The sequence below is a fragment of the Phocoena sinus genome, chromosome 1 (assembly GCF_008692025.1).
Source record: "Phocoena sinus isolate mPhoSin1 chromosome 1, mPhoSin1.pri, whole genome shotgun sequence".
In the NCBI taxonomy this organism is placed as follows: Eukaryota; Metazoa; Chordata; class Mammalia; order Artiodactyla; family Phocoenidae; genus Phocoena; species Phocoena sinus.
The window spans coordinates 55,439,667-55,459,631 of record NC_045763.1 but is presented as its reverse complement, the minus strand read 5'-3'; the positions used below and the strand labels follow the sequence as shown (position 1 = coordinate 55,459,631).

The 19,965-nt window shown below is 36.2% G+C and overlaps 1 protein-coding gene across 2 annotated transcripts in view; it reads right to left on the bottom strand.

The window, feature by feature from the left end:
- Positions 1–19,965, bottom strand: part of UBE2U (ubiquitin conjugating enzyme E2 U) — a 71,918-nt gene that overhangs the window by 50,993 nt on the left and 960 nt on the right. For both annotated transcript variants that reach the window (XM_032629571.1, XM_032629580.1), the window contains exons 2-5: positions 18,819–18,900; positions 17,727–17,819; positions 7,162–7,259; positions 2,252–2,372 (exon numbers count right to left, since the gene is read on the bottom strand). In XM_032629571.1, the coding sequence (XP_032485462.1) occupies positions 2,252–2,372; positions 7,162–7,259; positions 17,727–17,819; positions 18,819–18,900 (394 nt within the window). The remainder of the gene's footprint in view (positions 1–2,251; positions 2,373–7,161; positions 7,260–17,726; positions 17,820–18,818; positions 18,901–19,965) is intronic.

Here is a 19,965-nt window from a genome sequence, read left to right as displayed (position 1 = left end):
GCTGTATCACGGCACTCTTTCCCTATGAAGCACAGAAAATCATTTTCTTCCTGGCGCTATAGGTACCACTCCAGTCCTGCTGTGATGGCAGGCAAGCTGAAAACTATTTGCTGTCTTGGATTCCCACATATTTCACCAACACAAATAAAGCATATAGTGAAAACCTACCAAAGCACTATTTGCTTTGTCACTCATTTGTTGGGTGATTTGGCAACTTGGACAGCTTTCCTGTCTGGTCTGTTGGCAAAGCAGGAGGATTGAAAGGAGTGAAGGGTGATGTCAGTCTGAGAGAAAAGAAGAAAAGAAAGGGCGAACTTGTCTTGCGGTTTCTTCTCATCCTTCTCTCTGCAGGGCAAAACCAAAGTCATTTACCATAGAAAATTCTTTAAAACCAGTTTTGAAATTTGCATTCACCAGAATATGGACATAGCTTTGTACAGAATATTTCTGTGTAATGACAGTATTGTAGTGCATGACAAAAGGGATACGTATCGTTCATTTGCTCATTCCACAAACACTTCCTGAGTGCAGAGGACACAGGGGGGGGATGCTACAGTATTCTGGTTGGTCAGAAATATGATCAGAGTGAAGCGGTACCATTCCTCTGTGGACAGACCAGCCTCAAAACTGTCAGGGAATTTTGAGGAACTCTGCGACAATCATGACATATTTGAAGATACTGGAAAAGATGCCTGATCAATGTTGCATCTGACCCAGATGCCCTGTGGAGGAGGACCTGACGTGGCCACAAACTGTACAGACCTGACTAACGGGCTGGCAGGTCCTAGAAGGGGATGGAAGAAGAGATCGTGGACATCTAATGGAGAGAAAAAGCACAAGAGGCATCAGTCTGGCAGAGTGAGTCTGAACAGCAAGTCCTGCTGAGTGGGGAGCTAATAGTGCCAGTTACTGTGTGAGGCTGCTGTGCACTGCTGAAAGGAGGGGCAGAATGTAAAGGAAAGAGCTATGTCACTAGGATCCCAAACTTCACTTGTGGCAAACACCCCTGGGCATAAGGAGCCAACAGCATTGCTCTGCTAACTGCAGAGAGAGCACAGGAGCAATAGAGGCGATGGAATTAAGAGTCAAGAAAAGGTTGCTGGCAGGATGAGAGGGAGCAGACCAACGGTATCAGGAAAACATTGGTCAATAGAGCAGAAAGACTGAAAAGGCTCAGATGTCACTTCCACATGGATTTTTTGAAGGAATACCTGGAGGAAGAATTCTCCAGAAAGAAAAATGCTGAAAGCTTTCCTAATCAAGGGGAAAGGAGTCCCAGATCGGTAAGATCTGGGGGGTGCTAAAGGTGAAGTCTGAGAAATATCCATTACAGATCAGAGAGTTAAAACTGATGTCATATCTTTATGATGGGTAGACTAGTTTTGATCAGCACCATTCACCCATATGACCATTACTTTTATTTATTTATTTTTGCAGTACGCGGGCCTCTCACTGTTGTGGCCTCTCCCGTTGCGGAGCACAGGCTCCGGACGTGCAGGCTCAGCGGCCATGGCTCACGGGCCCAGCCGCTCCGCGGCATGTGGGATCCCCCCAGACTGGGGCACGAACCCGTGTCCCCTGCATTGGCAGGCGGACTCTCAACCACTGCGCCACCAGGGAAGCCTGACCATTACTTTAAAGATACTAAGCCCATGATTTTTGGTAATCTTTTAAAAAGGACCACACTAAACCAGCCAGAGAAAGACAAATATCTTATGATATTGCTTATATGTTGAATCTAAAAAAATGATAGAAATGAACTTACATACAAAACAGAAATAGACCCACAGACATAGAAAACAAACTTATGGTTACCAATGGGGAAAGGGGGCGGGCAGGGGTAAATTAGGAGTTTGGGATTAATATGTACACACTACTATATATAAAACAGACAACAAGGGCCTACTGTATAGCACAGGGAACCCTACTTGATATTTTGTAATAACCTATAAGGGAAAAGAATCTGAAAAAACAGATATATAAAATAGATATATATGTATGTATAACTGAATCACTTTGCTGTACACCTGAAACTAACACAACATTGTAAACCAACTATTCTTCAATTAGGAAAAAAAAAGGGATCACACTGATGGATCTGAAAAAGAGGTACAGTAGGAGAGATCTTAGTATGACTTCATTACTGAAAATGGATACAGAAAATATTGCCATATACAAGTTACTTGCTAGATCATTTACTTGGTATAAATAATTAATAACTGGCAAATAACAATAAGTAGGCACTTCTTACATTGTAATGGCTGGTGGAAAAGTCTTAGAATTATTTGCCTGTACAGAGTTTCATCTTTAATCAGTATATGGGCTGCTTCCAAATTCACTGGATTTTCTAGCACTGGATTAGAAAGCATAACCTATAGGAAAACATATAGAACATAGAGTTTTTAAAGTAACTTTTTTCTTAGAGCAAAAAGACAAACCAATACATACAACATTCAAGAAGCATTCATTAAATGCCTACAATGTATCCACCTGGAGATAGAGACAAAGACAAAAGAGACATGGTCCCTACTCTCAAGAAACACTTGATCTATCTTGGTTTTATACTGTACATTCATGAGACAAACATTAGGATCAAAGCAAGTTACAAGTTCCTTCCTGTAACTTATTTCTTCCTATCACATAAATTTAAATTGATTTTTTATGGAAAGGGAAGTAAACATTAGAAAACATTGAAACATTTCCATTAAAAAATACATTACATTTTAACATGAGATCATATTTAGATCGTGAATAAACAAACACATGTATTAAAAACTTGCATGCAATTCAATATCCCTCCAGATTACTGAATGCTTAACTTGGTATCTGTAGTAGTTTTCTATTGCTGCTATAACAAATTACCACAAATTTAGGAACTAAATCAACACAAATTTATTATCTCACATTTCTACAAGTAGGAAGTCAAGGTTGATTGGGCTGGTTTTTCTTTTCCAGACTGAACAAGACTGAAATCAAGTCGTCGGTTGGCTGGGCTCTTACCAGAGGCTCTGGGAAGAACATGCCTCCCAACTCATTCAGGCTGTCTGTTAGCTGAATTCAGTTCCTGACTTCAGTATTTGTAGGACTGAGTTTCCCGTTTCTTTCCTGGTGATTAACTGGGGGCTACCCTCAACCCTGAGATGTCTCTCGCCAGTCCTTACACTTGGACCCCTATGTGTCAGAGGCAAAGGTGTGAAAAATCCTTCTCGTGTTTGCTCCCCTCCTGTCATATCCTTTCTCCGTCTTTACTGTATTTCTCTGAGTGACTCTCCTGTCTTCCTTTTCTGTTGTTAAGAGCTCATGGGATTACTTTGGGCCCTCTGCATATTTCAGGAATAACCTTTCTATTTTAAGGTAAGCTGATTAGTAACCATAGTTCCATCTGCAAAGTTCCTTCACACCTAGATTAGTGTTTGACTGAGTAACCAGAGAATGGGAGTCTTGGGGGACATCTTCAAAATTCTGCCTACAATAGTATTTGCACATCTGGACGAAATAGGTGACCAGTAGTAACTAAAACTTAATAGTTCTGCTAGACCATGATCTTGTTTATCTGGCATCTCAAAATTAATATTAGCCCAAATTTGAAAAATTTATTCAATAATTCAGTATACTGAATCTTACGTTATAACATACAAATTAGATAATAAAATATAGCCAAAAGAACAACTACCAGAATGTCTTAAGTGTAGATACAGGTCAGAGTGGATTACTGTGGCTTAAGAGTCATGGAAATGATAGCAATCTTTCACTAATAAAAGCAGTAATCTGACATCTGATATTTCAAAACCAACAAGAATTTTCTGCTTTTTTTTTTTTTTCTATTTGGAAAACACATTGGGCTATATTTCCCAGAATATTATAATTGCTTAAATAAGGATTGCACTATATCTTTCAAAGTGGGTGGGAAGCAGATGAAACTTTTCTTCAAGAGCGAGCTTTTGCTCTTTGGCTGGAGAGATAATCTTACTCAGAGAGGCACATCTGGTAAAGTTTATTCAATAGTCTTTGCATTGACCACTGTGCCTAAGACCTTTTCATATAATATATACACAAGCTATTAAGTATATTTAATGATTTTTTAAGAACTAGAATGTAAGGAATAATTAAAATATACAAATCAGACACCCTGCTAAAACAGTAAAAAAATAAAATAACAGTCCAACTTTTAAAGTCACCATGTGATAGTATGAAATAATATAAAAAGCCATCTGGAGGATAAATACAAAAATCTGAAGCATCAATAAACAACTGTACCAGTGGGTACATTTTGTAATATCCAATTAGTTATAGCCCATGAAACTGGAATTTCTCCTGTGGATGAGTGTTGGTACTTACTTTTTCATTGTATGTGGAAGTACAAGTTTTCAAAGAAATCAAGATTATAAAAATTTTAGGAGGAGATGATTAGCATATTTAGACTTTAAAATATTTTAAACACCATTTCAAGTACCACCCCCTTGTATAACAATGTGATAATTATAAATGTGTCTCACCTGTTATTCAAAAGGTAGTAGTCAGAAAGCAATCTAAATTTAAATTAAATAAAATGAAAAACTCAGTTCCTCAGTTACAGTAGCCACATTTCAAGTGCTCAGTAGAACATGAGACTAGAGGCTACTATATCGGACAGCACAGATATTGAACATTTCCGTAAGCACGGAAAGTTCTATTGGGCAGCACTGACCTTCAAAGTACTATTAAATAGCCATTAAAATATTAATTTTAGCAATCTGGAAATTACTCGAGATAAAATGTTAAGTGAAAAAGAAATAGGCTATATAATTTGAACATATACACCATCATTGCAACGACGTAAAAATTCAGATTTGTTGCTTCAATCATGTTACTTAGTACCTATCACACAAATTAGACTTGTTTCCTGACCTCAGGGAGCTTACAGTCCAACAGGGGAAGACAGATAAGGAAACAGTATATGCATTAGAGCATTATAGCGCTCTCATAGAGATCTGCTTAGGGTACCACTTTGCAAAGAAAACCTCCTTCCCACCAAAACCAAAGCCATCAATTTCACCTAGGAAAGGAAATCAGGAAAGGCATTGCAGAAGAGGGCTCTACTGACCTGACTCTTACAATGTGAGCAGCTGCTTGCTGAACAGACTGAGAAAGAGGGAATAAAATGGGCTGCTGGTCAGATGCGGAACTGGACTGAGCACTTTTTAAAGCGCAAGACTGACTTAGGTTTGCAACTTTAGAGTTTAGAACTCTATAAATGCTTTTTAACATGAATTGAACCAAGCACTGTGAGTGGAAAAAAAAAAAAAAGAAGAAGATATCAATATATCAATAGGAGCTGGATCCCACAGTGTGTTTGGGAGAGTTAAAGCCGAGGTGTGAGAAGTAGATCATCATTTGTCAGGCAACAGAATTTGGGCTTGACCCTGCAGGAAATGTGGAATTGAAGATTTAAAACCAAAACACAGGAGACAAAATTAGAAGAAAATGCTAACAACAATAGGGTAAGGAATTTTCTTTATGATTACCAGTGATTTTCTTTTCCTTTCCACTATCTTAAAAACCTCTAATGTGGGCATATTTGTTTTATAAATCTATTTGAAAAATAAAAACAACTGTGTAATCTACTGGCTTTCCATGATGTATTTGGCAACACTTTGTTGTCATTTTGTATTACAGGTTAAAACTAAGAACAATCAAAATATTAACTAGATTTTATTGAATTCTTTTATTGGACAACTCATGGTTCTAAGTACTTTACATGTTACTTATTCATTTAGTCCTCACAAGTTATATGAGGTAGCTACTAGCAGCCCCATTTTACTGATGAAGAAACTGAGGCAATGAGAAGTGAAGAAACTTGTCCAACGGTGCAAAGGTATTAAGTGGCAGAACCAAGATGTGAAGCCAAGCTATCTAAACTTACAGCCCTCAATGTACCTTTTATTAAATTATTCTGCTATTCACATTTTTCACCATTTCATTCTGGTTTGCCCACACTCATTACATTCCTGAGAACATTCATTTTTACTATTTTTAAGGCCAATCCTATTTAGGTGGAAGAGACAGGATGACTCAGATTGAAGGAATCCAAAAGATCGATCACAAATCTCTGCACAACACGCTCACTTACTTCCTCAAAGTTTTTGCTCCAGTCTCTCTCCCAGAACATGGCCTGGCACTGCTATATATGCTCAACACATATTTGTAGAATGAATGAATAAATAAATTGAACATTGAATTTTTAAAAATATTAAATTTTACTCAGCATACTAAGATGACTAGACAGAAAGTTAATGATTCGTTTTATTTTATTTTCAAAAACAAGAAATGGGAGAGATGAAATTTGTGTTATAATTCTATGTCACAGAGAAAATTCAATTAAGCCAGAATACTTTATTCTCCAGGTATTCCAGATGATCAAAATTTAATAGTTTATCTCCACATATTATCAATGATAAATAGATAGAATATCGTGGACAGACTCTAGTGGATAGAATCTCACTGAGCCAGATGTAAGTGGTCAAAGCAAGTGCCACTCAAATCATTTATCTTAGCATTTCAGGATGAGAAGGGAGGCTCTTTGAGGGTCGGGAATAACACAACACTGAGGCATGCTTCTGAAGACCATGGATCTAGGAGGTGAAGGGTGCATTCTAGAAACAGGCATCTACTGAGGAGAGGAGGAAATTCCTGGTTTAATTGTTCACTGGGTTTGATATGAAAGCTTATAAAAGCAGGTCTCTAGTACTGTCAGAAACAAAGGATAAAGCTGAACATTCTACGTTGTAGTCACTTGATTCACCTCTCGGAGGAAGGCAAGGTTCGTGAATGCGGAAAGATCCAAAAGGCCTGTTCAACATTATAAAGTGAAGTTAGGAGCCAAAAGCAAACCTAAGACTGTATTTCCAGAGTTGAAACCATCCAAACAGTTCTTTTCTTCTTTTATAAAATACATATTCTTTGGCTGGGAAGGGCCTAATCTATCGATTTCACTTTAAAAATAATCGTTTTTATAATTCAAGTTCCATTTTACAGTCTTGATGTAGAAATGTTATTGATTTATATAAGCTTACTCAAATCCTTTAAACATTTAACTATGCATTGTACATTTTATTCGTTATATTTTGAGTAATTGGGGTAATTAAAGGTATTAAAGACAGCATTATATTAATCTGTTCTTACCTGGAGGGTAAGTAAGATGCTGCTCAATGTATAGCTTCTATTCCACTTATGAGTGTTGTCCAAAAATTCTATACAGGGACGGCCAGTATGCGGGTCTACTGTATTAAAATCAGACATTAATATTAATACATAAAATTATTATTTAAAACTTATGAACATCAACAGGTCATAGCAAAGTTAGAAAGCAAATGATAAAGCAGGAAAATTATTTGCACTGAATGTGACAGACACTTAATACAGAGCAGCTGTTAGAGCATGGACTTTGGTGTCAGACACACAGATTTGACAGTTGACCCCTCCACTTACCAGCTGTGTGACGTTGAGCAATTAACTTTCCCTCTCTAGGTCTCACTTGCTTAGTATATGAAATGGGGATATGATTGAAGTACCTACTTTCACTGAAAAGAATTTAAAAAATAAAGCCCTTAATAGAGTACCTGGCACATAATGGATCCTCAAAAAATGATAGCTATCGTTATTAATAATACTTTTATTAATGTATAAATAATCTTTGTAAATGAATAAGAAAAACATTTATATTCCAATAGAAAAAGCTTGCAATAAAAAGGTAAGACCTGGGAAGAAAATTTTGAAAAGGTGAAAAGAGGGGTGTTTGATTTGGTACATTGTATTGTAAACTACAATAATAGTAACAGCGCAATGGACACAAGATTTGAGTGAACAATGCGATAAAAGAATTTAGAAACAAATCCTAGTTGGTATTAAAACTGTTGTAAGTTACAAGTGAAATTATGACTCAGTGGTGAAAGAAAAGATGATGGTATAAAAAGTTTTGTGCACACTATTCATGGTCCTCCAGTATTTGCTCTCCCTTTCCTCCATTTCTTCTCTCTATAATAAGAAACTTGATGCCTGCCCCATCCCCATTCCCCCATGTGGTTTTAGATGAATACATAGTCGCCCACATTTTCCCAGCCTTTCCTCTAACAAGATGTGGCCATGTGACTAAGTCTTAATCATGAGACATTGGCAGAAGTAAAGTGTGCACCTTCTGGATCATATTTTCTTAAGGAAGTTGTTCTGCCCTCTTCTCTTTTTCTCTCCCTTTACCACTGGCTGGAAATAGTGACAGAGTAAATGTCTTAGGTCCAGAAATTGAACCCACACACTGAGGATGGCAAAACCTCCCTGCCAGCTTTGTTCCATTACATCAATATATAAATTGGAAAGATATATGAAAGGTTGGCCTATGCCCTAACACAGTTAATTAACTAAGTCAGTATTTGGAAAAAAATACACATGCACACACACACCAGACACACGTGTGTGTGTGTGTGTGTGTGTGTGTGTGTGTGTGTGTGTGTGTAGTTTTGGGGTTTTTTTATTAAATAGAATTATATTTTATATTTTATTCTTCAAAGTATTTTTTCATTTAATAGTAAATTGTCAACATATTTCTGGACATGTTTATGCAAAAAATATTTGAGCACTAACAATATGCCAGGTAGTGAAGATTCCAGGGCACAAGAATGACCAAAGAGTAAAGTCTTCATATATCTTCCTTGCTATGTTTAAAAGCAATGTATATAGCTGTAAGATATTTTACTTAACAATTCCTATATTAATGGACATTGGAGTTATTTCTCTTTTCCTTATTTCCAACATTGTTACTGGAAACAAAATCTTTATTAATTAAATATTAATAAGAATATTAAGCATATTCTTTATATAGATCCCTAAAGTCTCCACCCTAAAACTATTAGAACTAGTAAATGAATTCGGCAAGGTTGCAGGATAAAAGATTAATATACAGAAATCTATTGCATTTCTATACACTGATGATGAAATATCAGAAAGAGAAAGTAAAAAAGAAAAAAAATCCCATTTAAAATGGCAGCAAGAAAAACCCCTAGAAATAAATTTAACCAAAGAGGTGAAGGACTAATACCCTGAAAACTATGAAACACTGACGAAGGAAAATGAAGACAATTCAAAGAAATGGAACAATATCCCATGCCCTTGGATTGGAAGAATTAACATTGTTAAAATGGCCATACTACCCAAAGCAATCTACAGATTTAATGCAATCCCTATCAAAATACCCTGGACATTTTTCACAGAACTAGAACAAATAATCATAAAATTCATATGGAGCCACAAAGCAATCTTGAGAAAAAAGAACAAAGTTGGAAGTATAACCCTCCCAGACTTTAGACTATACTAGAAAGCTACAGTAATCAAAACATCATGGTATTGACACAAAAACAGACACATAAATCAATGGAACAGAACAGAGAGCCCAAAAATAAATCAGTGCACTATGGTCAATTCATCTACAACAAAGGAGGCAAGAATATACAATGGAGAAAAGACAGTTTCTTCAACAAGTGGTGCTGGGAAAACTGGGTAGCCACATGCAAAACAGTGAGATTAGAACATTCCCTCACACCACATACAAATTAAATTCAAGATGGTTTAAAGAGCTAAATGTAAGACCAGAAACCATAAAACTCCTAGAAGAAAACATAGGTGGAATACTCTTTGAAATAAATTATAGCAATATTTTCTTGGATCAGTCTCCTAAGGCAAAAGAAATAAGAGCAAAAATAAACAAATGGGACCTAATTAAACATAAAAGCTTTTGCATAGCAAAGGAAACCACTGACAAAATGAAAAGACAACCTACGGAATCAGAGAAAATATTTGCAAATGATGCTACCAACAAGCGGTTAATACCTACAATATACAAACAGTTCACACGGTTCAATATCAAAAACAAACAAACCAATCAAAAAATGGGAAGAAGACCTGAACAGACACCTTTTCAAAGAAGACATACAAATGGCTAACAGGCACATGAAAAGATGTTCAAATCACTAATTATTAGAGAAATGCAAATCAAAACAATGAGATATCACCTCACATCTGTCAGAATGGTTATCATCAAGTTTAAAAATCACAAATGTTGGCAAGGATGTGGAGAAAAGGGAACCCTTATACACTGTGGGTGGGAATGTAAATTGGTACAGCCACTATGGAAAACAGTACGAAGGTTCGTCACAAAACTAAAAGCAGAGCTACCATATGTTCCAGCAATTCTACTCCTGGGTATATATCCAGAAAAAATGAAAACACTAATTTAAAAAGATACACGCACCCCAATATTCACAGCAGCACTATTTACGATAGCCAAGAAGCAATCCAAGTGTCCATCAACAGCCTCACCCACCAGGGGGTGGACACCAGAAACAAGAAAACAATGATCCAGCAGTCTGCGGAAGTAAGTCCACAAACGCAAGTCAGAAACTACCATGGGACCAGCTGGTCCCTGACCCTTGGAAGACAAGAGGGGAGTGTACTTCTGGGACACAAAGGACATCCCTTACAGAAGGTCACTTCTCCAAGGTTGAGAAACATAACCAACCTTCCACATACATAAAAATAGAAATAGAAATTTAGACAAAATGAGACAGCAGAGAAAGAGGTTCCAGACGAAAGCAAAAGATAAAACCCCAGAAGAAGAATTAAGTGACAAGGAGATAGGCAATCTACACAAGGAAGAGTTCAGAGTAATGATCACAAAGACGATCCAAGAGCTCAGGAAAAGAATGGATGCACAGAGTGAGAAGTTACAGGAAGGTGTTAACAAAGAATTAGAAAATATAAAGAACAACCAAGAAGAATACAATATTGTATTGAAGAATACAATAACTGAAATGGAAAATACACTAGAAGGAGTCAATAGCAGAATAAATGAGGCAGAAGAACAGATAAGTGAGCTGGAAGACAGAGTGGTGGAAATTGCTGCCGCAGAACAGAATAAAGAAAAAAGAATGAAAAGAAGTGAGGACAGTTTAAGAGACCTCTGGGACAATGTCAAATGCACCAACATTCGCATTATAGGGGTCCCAGAAGAAGAGACAGAATAAGGGACTGAGAAAATATTTGAGGAGGTAACAACTGAAAACTTCCCTAATATGGGAAAGGAAACAGCACCCAAGTCCAGGAAGCACAGAGGCCCATACAGGATTAACTCAAGGAGAAATACACCAAGACACATAGTAATCAAATCGACCAAAATTAAAGATAAAGAGAAAATATTAAAAGCAACAAGGGAATCCCCATAAGGTTATGAGATGACTTTTCAGCAGAAACTCTGCAGGCCAGAAGGGAGTGGCACAATATATTTAAAGTGATGAAAGGGGAAAACCTACAACCAAGAATACTCTACCCAGCAAGGCTCTTGTTCTGATTTGACTGAGAAATCAAAAGCTTTACAGACAAGCAAAAGCTAAAAGAATTCAGTACCACCAAACCAGGTTTAAAACAAATCCTAAAGAAACTTCTCTAGGTGGAAAAGAAAAGACCACAACTAGAAACAAGAAAATTACAAAATGGGAAAGCTCACCCATAAAGGCAAGCATACAGTAAAGACAGGAAGTCATCCACACACAAATATGATATCTAAACTAGTAATCATGAGAGAAGAAGAGTACAAATGTAAGACATTTGAATGCATTTGAAATTAAGAGATCAGCAACTTAAAATAATCATGTATATGTATAGAATGCTATATAGAAACCTCATGGAACCACAAACCAAAAATCTATTATATATATATATATATATATATATATATATATACACACACACACGAAAAATAAGATAACCAAACATAACACTAAAGATAATCAAATCACAAGAGAAGAGAACAAAAGAAGAAAGAAAATAAAGAACAAGGTCCTATTGTATAGCACTGGGAACTATATTCAATATCCTGTGATAAACCATAATAGAAAACAGTAAGCAAAAGAATATATAAATGCATAACTGAATAACTTTGCTGTACAGCAGAAATTAACAACATTTAAATCAACTATACTTCAATAAAATATTTAAAAAAAGAGGAAAGGAAGAAAGAAGACCTATAAAAACAAATGCAAAACAATTAACAAAATGACAATAAGAACATACATACTGATAATTACCTTAAATGTAAATAGATTAAATGCTCCAGCCAAAAGACACAGACTGGCTGAATGGGTACAAAAATTAAGACTCAAATATATGCTGTCTATAACAGACTCACTTCAGATCTAGAGACTCATACAGACTGATAATGAGGGGATGGAAAAAGGTATTCCATGCAAATGGAAATCAAAAGAAAGCTGGAGTTGCAATACTTATATCAGACAAAATAGACTTTAAAATAAAGACTGTTATAAGAGACAAAGAAGGACAGTACCTAATGACCAAATAAACAATCCAAGAAGAAGATATAACAATTGTATATATATATATATATATATATATATATATATATATACATATGCATCCAACACAGGAGCACCTCAATATATAAGGCAAACGTTAACAGACATAAAGGGAGAACTTGACAGTAACATAATAATAGTGGGAGAGCTTAACACCCCACTTACATAAATGGACAGATCATCCAGATAGAAAATCAATAAGGAAACACAGGTCTTAAATGACACATTAGACCAGATGGACTTAATTGATATTTATAGAGCATTCCATCTGAAAGCAGCAGAATACACAGTCTTTTCAAGTACACATGGAACCATCTCCAGGATAGATCACTTGCTGGGGCACAAAGCAAGTCTTGGTAAATTTAAGAAAACTGGAATCATATCAAGCATCTTTTTCAACCACAAGACTATGAGATTAGAAATCAACTACAAGAAAATAACTTCAAAAAAACATAAACATGTGGAGGCTAAACAGTATTCTACTAAACAACCAATGGATCACTGAAGAAACGAAAGAGGAAATCAAAAAAGTACCTAGAGACAAATGAAAATGAAAACACAATGATCCAAAACCTATGGAATGTAGCAAAAACAGTTCTAAGAGGGAAATTTACAGTGATACAACCTGAGCTCAGGAAACAAGAAAAATCTCAAATAAACAACCTAACCTTACACCTAAAGCAACTAAAGAAAGAAGAACAAACAAAACCCGAAGTTAGCAGAAGGAAAGAAATCATAAAGATCAGAGCAGAAACAAATGGAATAGTAACTAAGAAAACAATAGAAAAGATCAATGAAACTAAAATCTGCTTCTTTGAAAAGATAAACAAAATGGATAAACCTTTAGTCAGACTCATCAAGAAAAAAGGGAGAGGGCCCAAATCAGTAAAATCAGAAATGAAAAAGGAGAAGTTACAACCGACACCACAGCAATACAAAGGACCATAAGAGACTACTACAAGAAACAATACGCCAATAAAATGGACAACTTAGAAGAAATGAACAAACCTTAGGAAGGTACAATCTCCCAAGACTGAACCAGGAAGAAATAGAAAATATTAACAGACCAATTACAAGTACTGAAATTGAAACTGTGACTTAAAAACTCCCAACAAACAAGAGTCTAGGACCAGATGGTTTCACAGGCGAAGTCTATTAAACACTTACAGCAGAGTTAACACCTTTCCTTTTGAAACTATTCCAAAAACTGTAGAGGAAGGAACACTTCCAAACTCATTCTATGAGGTCACCATCACTGTGACACCAAAACCAGGCAAAGATTTCACAAAAAAAGAAAATTACAGGCCAATATCACTGATGAACCTAGACGCAAAACTCCTTAACAAAATATTGGCAAATTGAATCCAACAATACATTAAAAAGATCAAACACCAGATCAAGTGGGATTTATCCCAGGGATGCAAGGATTTTTCAATATCCACAAATCATTCAGTGTGATACACCACATCAACAAATTGAAGAATAAAAACCATATAATCATATCAATAGATGCAGAAAAAGCTTTTGATAAAATTCAACATCAAATTATGATAAAAACTCTCCATAAAGTGGGCATAGAGGAAACCTACCTCAACATAATAATGGCCATATATAACAAACCCACAGCTAACAACATCATACTCAGCGGTGAAAAGCTGAAAGCATTTCCTCTAAGATCAGGAACAAGACAAGGATGTCCACTCTCGCCACTTTTAGTCAACATAGTTTTGGAAGTTCTAGCCATGATAATCAGAGAAGAAAAAGAAATAAAAGGAATACAAATTGGATGGGCTTCCCTGGTGGCGCAGTGGTTGAGAGTCTGCCTGCCGATGCAGGGGACACGGGTTTGTGCCCCGGTCTGGGAAGATCCCACATGCCGCGGAGCAGCTGGACCCGTGAGCCATGGCCGCTGAGCCTGCGCGTCCGGAGCCTGTGCTCCACAATGGGAGAGGCCACAACAGTGAGAGGCCCGCGTACCACAAAAAAAAAGGAATACAAATTGGAAAAGAAGAAGTAAAACTTTCACTATTTGCAGATGACATGATGCTATACATAAAAAATCCTAAAGACACTACCAGAAAACTACTAGAGCTCATCAATGCATTCAGTAAAGTTGCAGGATACAAAATGTATACACAGAAATATGTTGCATTTCTATTCACTAACAATGAAAAATCAGAGAGAAACTAAGGAAATAATCCCATTTACCATCACATCAAAAAGGATAAAATACCTAGGAATAAACCTACCTAAGGAGGCAAAAGACCTGTACTCTGAAAACTATAAGACGCTGATGAAAGAAATTGAAGATGACACAAACAGATGTGTTCTTGGACTGGAAGAATCAATACTGTCAAAATGACTATAGTACCCAAGGCAGTCTACAGATTTAATGCAATCCCTATCAAATTACTAATGGCATTTTTCACAGAACTAGAACAAAAAAAATTTTAATTTGTATGGAAACACAAGAGACCCGAAATAGCCAAAGTAATCTTGAGAAAGAAAAACAGAGGTGGAGGAATCAGGCTCCCTGATTTCAGACTATACTACAAAGCTACAATCATCAAAACAGTATCAGACTGGCACAAAAACAGAAATACAGATCAGTGGAACAGGATAGAAATCCCAGAAATAAACCCACACACATATGGTCAATTAATCTATGACAAAGGAGTCACGAATATACAATGGAGAAAAGATAGTCTCTTCGATAAGTGCTGCTTGGAAAACTGGACAGCTACATGTAAAAGAATCAGATTAGAACACTCTCTAACACCATACACAAAAAAAAAGTCAAAATGGATTAAAGACCTAATGTAAAACTGGATACTCTAAAACTCCTAGAGGAAAACATAGGCAGAATACTCTGACATAAATCACAGCAATATCTTTTTGGATCTGTCTTCTAGAGTAATGGAAATAAAAACAAAAATAAACAAATGGGGGCTTCCCTGGTGGCGCAGTGGTTGAGAGTCCACCTGCTGATGCAGGGGACATGGGTTCGTGCCCTGGTCTGGGAAGATCCCACATGCCACAGGGCAGCTAGGCCCATGAGCCATAGCCACTGAGCCTGCGCGTCCGGAGCCTGTGCTCCACAACGGGAGAGGCCACAAAAGTGAGAGGCCCGCGTACAGCAAAAATAAAATAAAATAAAATAAACAAATAGGACCTAATTAAACTTAAAGGCAAAGGAAACCATAAGCAAAACAAAAAGAGAACCTACAGAATGGGAGAAAATTTTGCAAATGATGTGAGCAAAAAGGGATTAATCGTAAAAGTATACAAACAGCTCTACAGTTCAACATCAAAAAAAAAAACAACCCAATCAAAAAATAGGCATGAGATCTAAATAGACAGTTCTCCAAAGAAGACTTATATATGGCCAACACGGACATGAAAACTGCTCCACATTGCTAATTATTAGAAAAATGCAAATCAAAGCTATGTTGAGGTATCACCTCACACCAGTCAGAATGACCATCATGAAAAAGTGTACAAACAATAAGTGCTGGAGAAGGTGTGGAGAAAAAGGAACCCTCCTACACTGTTGTTGGGAATGTACATTGGTACAGCAACTATGGAGAAATGTATGCTGCTTCCTTTAAAAAACTAAAAATAGGGCTACCATATGATCCTGTAATACCACTCCTGGGCATATACCCAGAGAAAACTATAATTCAAAAAGATACATGCACCCCAATGTTCACTGCAGCACTATTTACAATAGCCAAGACATGGAAGTAACTTAAATGTCCATCAAGAGATGAATGGATAGGGCTTCCCTGGTGGCGCAGTGGTTGAGAGTCTGCCTGCCAATGCAGGGGACACGGGTTCGTGCCCTGGTCCGGGAAGATCCCACATGCCACGGAGTGGCTAGGCCCGTGAGCAATGGCCGCTGAGCCTGCACGTCCCGAGCCTGTGCTCCGCAACGGGAGAGGCCACAGCAGTGAGAGGCCCGTGTACCGCCAAAAAAAAAAAAAAAAAAAAAAAAAAAGAGATGAATGGATAAAGAAGATGTGGCATACATATACAACAGAATACTACTCAGCCATTAAAAAAGAATGAAATAATGCCATTTGCAGCAACATGGATGGACCTAGAGATTATCATACTAAGTGAAGTAAGCAAGACAGAGAAAGACAAATATCATATGATATCACTTATATGTGGAATCTTAAACAAAAAACGGTACAAATGAACTTATATTCAAAACAGAAATAGACCCATAGACATAGAAAACAAACTTACAGTTAACAAAAGGGAAAGCAGGGGGAGGGACAAATTAGGCATTTGGGATTAACATATACACACTACTGTATATAAAACAGATAAGTAACAAGGACCTACCATATAGTGCAGAGAACTATACTTGATATTTTGTAATAACATATAAGGGAAAAGAATCTTAAAAAGACTACATATATAACAGAATCACTTTATGGTACACCTGAAAATAACACAACATTGTAAATCAACTATACTTCAATACAAAACAAAAACACACTAAAAAAAAAAGCGCTTGTTTATAACCTTTCCCCATTTTTCTGTTGCTTTCTGTTTTTTCTTACTGATGCACAAGTGGTCTTTACATATTATAAATATTCTGTTTTATGCATTGCAAATATTTTCCCTCAGTTTGCAAAAGTCAGTGTATTTTTATCTCTGTTTATAATGTCATTAGCTATAGAGAAGTCTTAAAAAGTTTATGTAGTTTAATGTGTCATGCTTTTCTCATGGTTTCTAGGATTTGTTGTTTTTAGAAAAGCCTTTCTCACCACACCCATAAAAGTTCTATTAGATTTCCTTTTTAGCATTAAAATTTTTTGCATTTGTAATCGATCAAGAATTTACTTCGCATTATGACTTGAGGTAGCAATCTAACTTATTTCTTTCTAAAATGTTAATTTGTCTGTGCATTATTTTTATAGTAAAAAATTAGGTCCAACTAAAATACTGAACAATACAGGAATTAAGTTTATCATTCAGTCATTAAAAATTATATTTTGAAGAATGTTTAATATTGCAGAAATAAATGTATTATGTCATTTTAAGTAAAAATATATAAAACTTTGTGTAATAACTCAACTATGTAGATAAAATGCATACATAGAAGAAGGAAAAAAATTTGGTTAAATATAGAGAATAGTATCTCTCTGAATTAGGATTCAGGTGATAATTCTTTTCTGCCTTTTAATATTTTCCCCAATAAGCATGCTTACTTTTATAATCGTAACAAAGTGATTAAAAAAAAACATTATTAAACACTAACAAAGAACAAGGTTAATGGGGACAGAACCCATGATGATAAAAATTTCATTTGTTCCTTACCATTTGGATGAAAAGGAATTGTTCTAAATTTCACAACTGGAGGGACAAAATTATACTCCGATGTAAAATTTATTCTCAGTTGGAAGAATGATCCTGTGATACAAAAAGAAACATTTTTACTAAAGTGTCATGTTGAACTGATTAACTGTAACCTAACACTGAAGTTTATTCCTACAGTTTAGCCTCCCCAAGGTCCCTAGAGTTTTATTATATTAATAAGTAAATTGGATTATAGGATGCCTAGACTCCTCTAGATGGTGTAACAGACTCCTCACAATCTAATTCCATGTTTTCAGCCACATTCCCACTAGTCCTTTCTACCCACTGACCCTGTCCCCCTTACACCCGGCCCCTTCACTGTGTATCTCATCTTTACTGAACTCACTGCTCCAGAACCCTCTCTTGCCACCTCATATCAGGCTGTTTACTCTGCCTGGATTTCCTTCTGATTCTAAACCTGGTGAATTCTCACACATTTTTTAGGACCCAACTCAAGGGTCACTTCCTTGGGAAGCCGTTCCTGACTCTCCAAGGCAAAATTAACTAATCACTGCCTCCTCGGTATTCCATTCAAAATCCATAATAGAACATGTTATTATAGAACAATTATCCACGTACGTGTTTTTCTCCCCTACCTCACTAACCAAATGTATCTTGTTAATCCGCAACTGTAAGAGGGCGTGGTCATTAAAGCTTATAGTGGCCTAGTTTGCTTGAGAATTTGATTTATGGAAATTTGTGGGAAAATCATAGAGGAAAAAAATGAGACATAATTGTGGGATTTTTCTGCCAACAGGCATTTTGTTAGCTATTCTCTGACTTCATGGAAGACTGTCAGATGATATTCTCAATTGATATGCTGTCCAGTGTGTGCTTCTTAAAATCATGATAACATTGATTGGGCATAAAGAAAAATTCAAACCTGAAATTTCCATCCATGTTGAGAAATGGCAAAAAATTAAACCATACAATGAAAAAATCACATGTAAATACTTTAGGAATTCTAGAAAATTTATACAATGCAACCTAAAAGAAAATAGGCTAAGAATACAAAGACTTTTAAAAAAGTAAATTAGTTCTGAAAGCACAAACCATGCCAAACTGTATTCTGTAGACCTTCAATATCAACTTCCCATTGCATCATATCTTCACTTACAGGAAAGCCAGTAATACCCTTTAATTAAGAAAAATTAAAGCAGAAAAAAGATTAAATATTTATTGCAGCTTGGAAAATCAGATATTAGATTACAATGAATTCCAAAAGCTCTACGCTTTATTTTTCTGATAATTTTCTTTTGATTTTGGGAAGGTGCTATATATTGCCTTATTACAGAGAAGTTAAGATAGATTCCAGAAAAACATGCAATAGCTAATTTTAAATAAATCAGTAGTGTAGTGTGCAAATCACAAGTGGGACAGAAAGGTCAAGACTAGAATGTGTGGCTTATGTAAGACAACAGACAATTTAAGACTCAAATTCAAAATGAAAGAAATAGTTGGAAAGCTTGCATTTCTTCAAAGATTTTAAAAACCATATGGATGCTATATAAGCCATGAAGTAAGAAAATTTTCATTAAGAAAAACACAACTCTAAAATTATGCTCATATATAAAAATAAAATTTTCCTACACTTGAGGCATTATTCCAATGGAGGGACAAGGATGTATTTCATAGAATAAGGTTATTGGTTATGCTGAGGAATACACTTAAATATAGTCGATAAATACTTCTGAGCAGCCACATAGTTATTAGGTATGTTAAGTGCTAGTCTGGATAACCATTACGTCTCTATTACCTACATTATCTATATTTACCTAACACTTCTCCCTTCAACAGATTTTCTTTCAACAGAAAGCCACAAAGTCCAGGTGGAGCAGAAACAACATCAAATGTTACTTTCATACCTCTCGGATGTTTGTTGTTGAACTCAATAATTGTTCCCGACCTCTCCTGTTAAGGCAATACTTCTATGGCAGGAGTGGAAAGAGAGCAATGCCATTGACCTACACCCTATGCAGCTGTTGGTAAGCATGCTACACCCTCTTTCTATGCACAGCTTTCTGTTCTTTCTAAGTACACCCTCGCCCCTTCCATTTTTAAATTCTCCATATTGTATGTGATGAAACAGCCTATGGCAACCACTGAACAGCCTATGAACACTGAAACCTCATTGGTGGCATTCGGGGCAAAGCCTTCCTCTGTGTTAAAATTATAAGGGAAAGGTGCTTCTGTATTATAT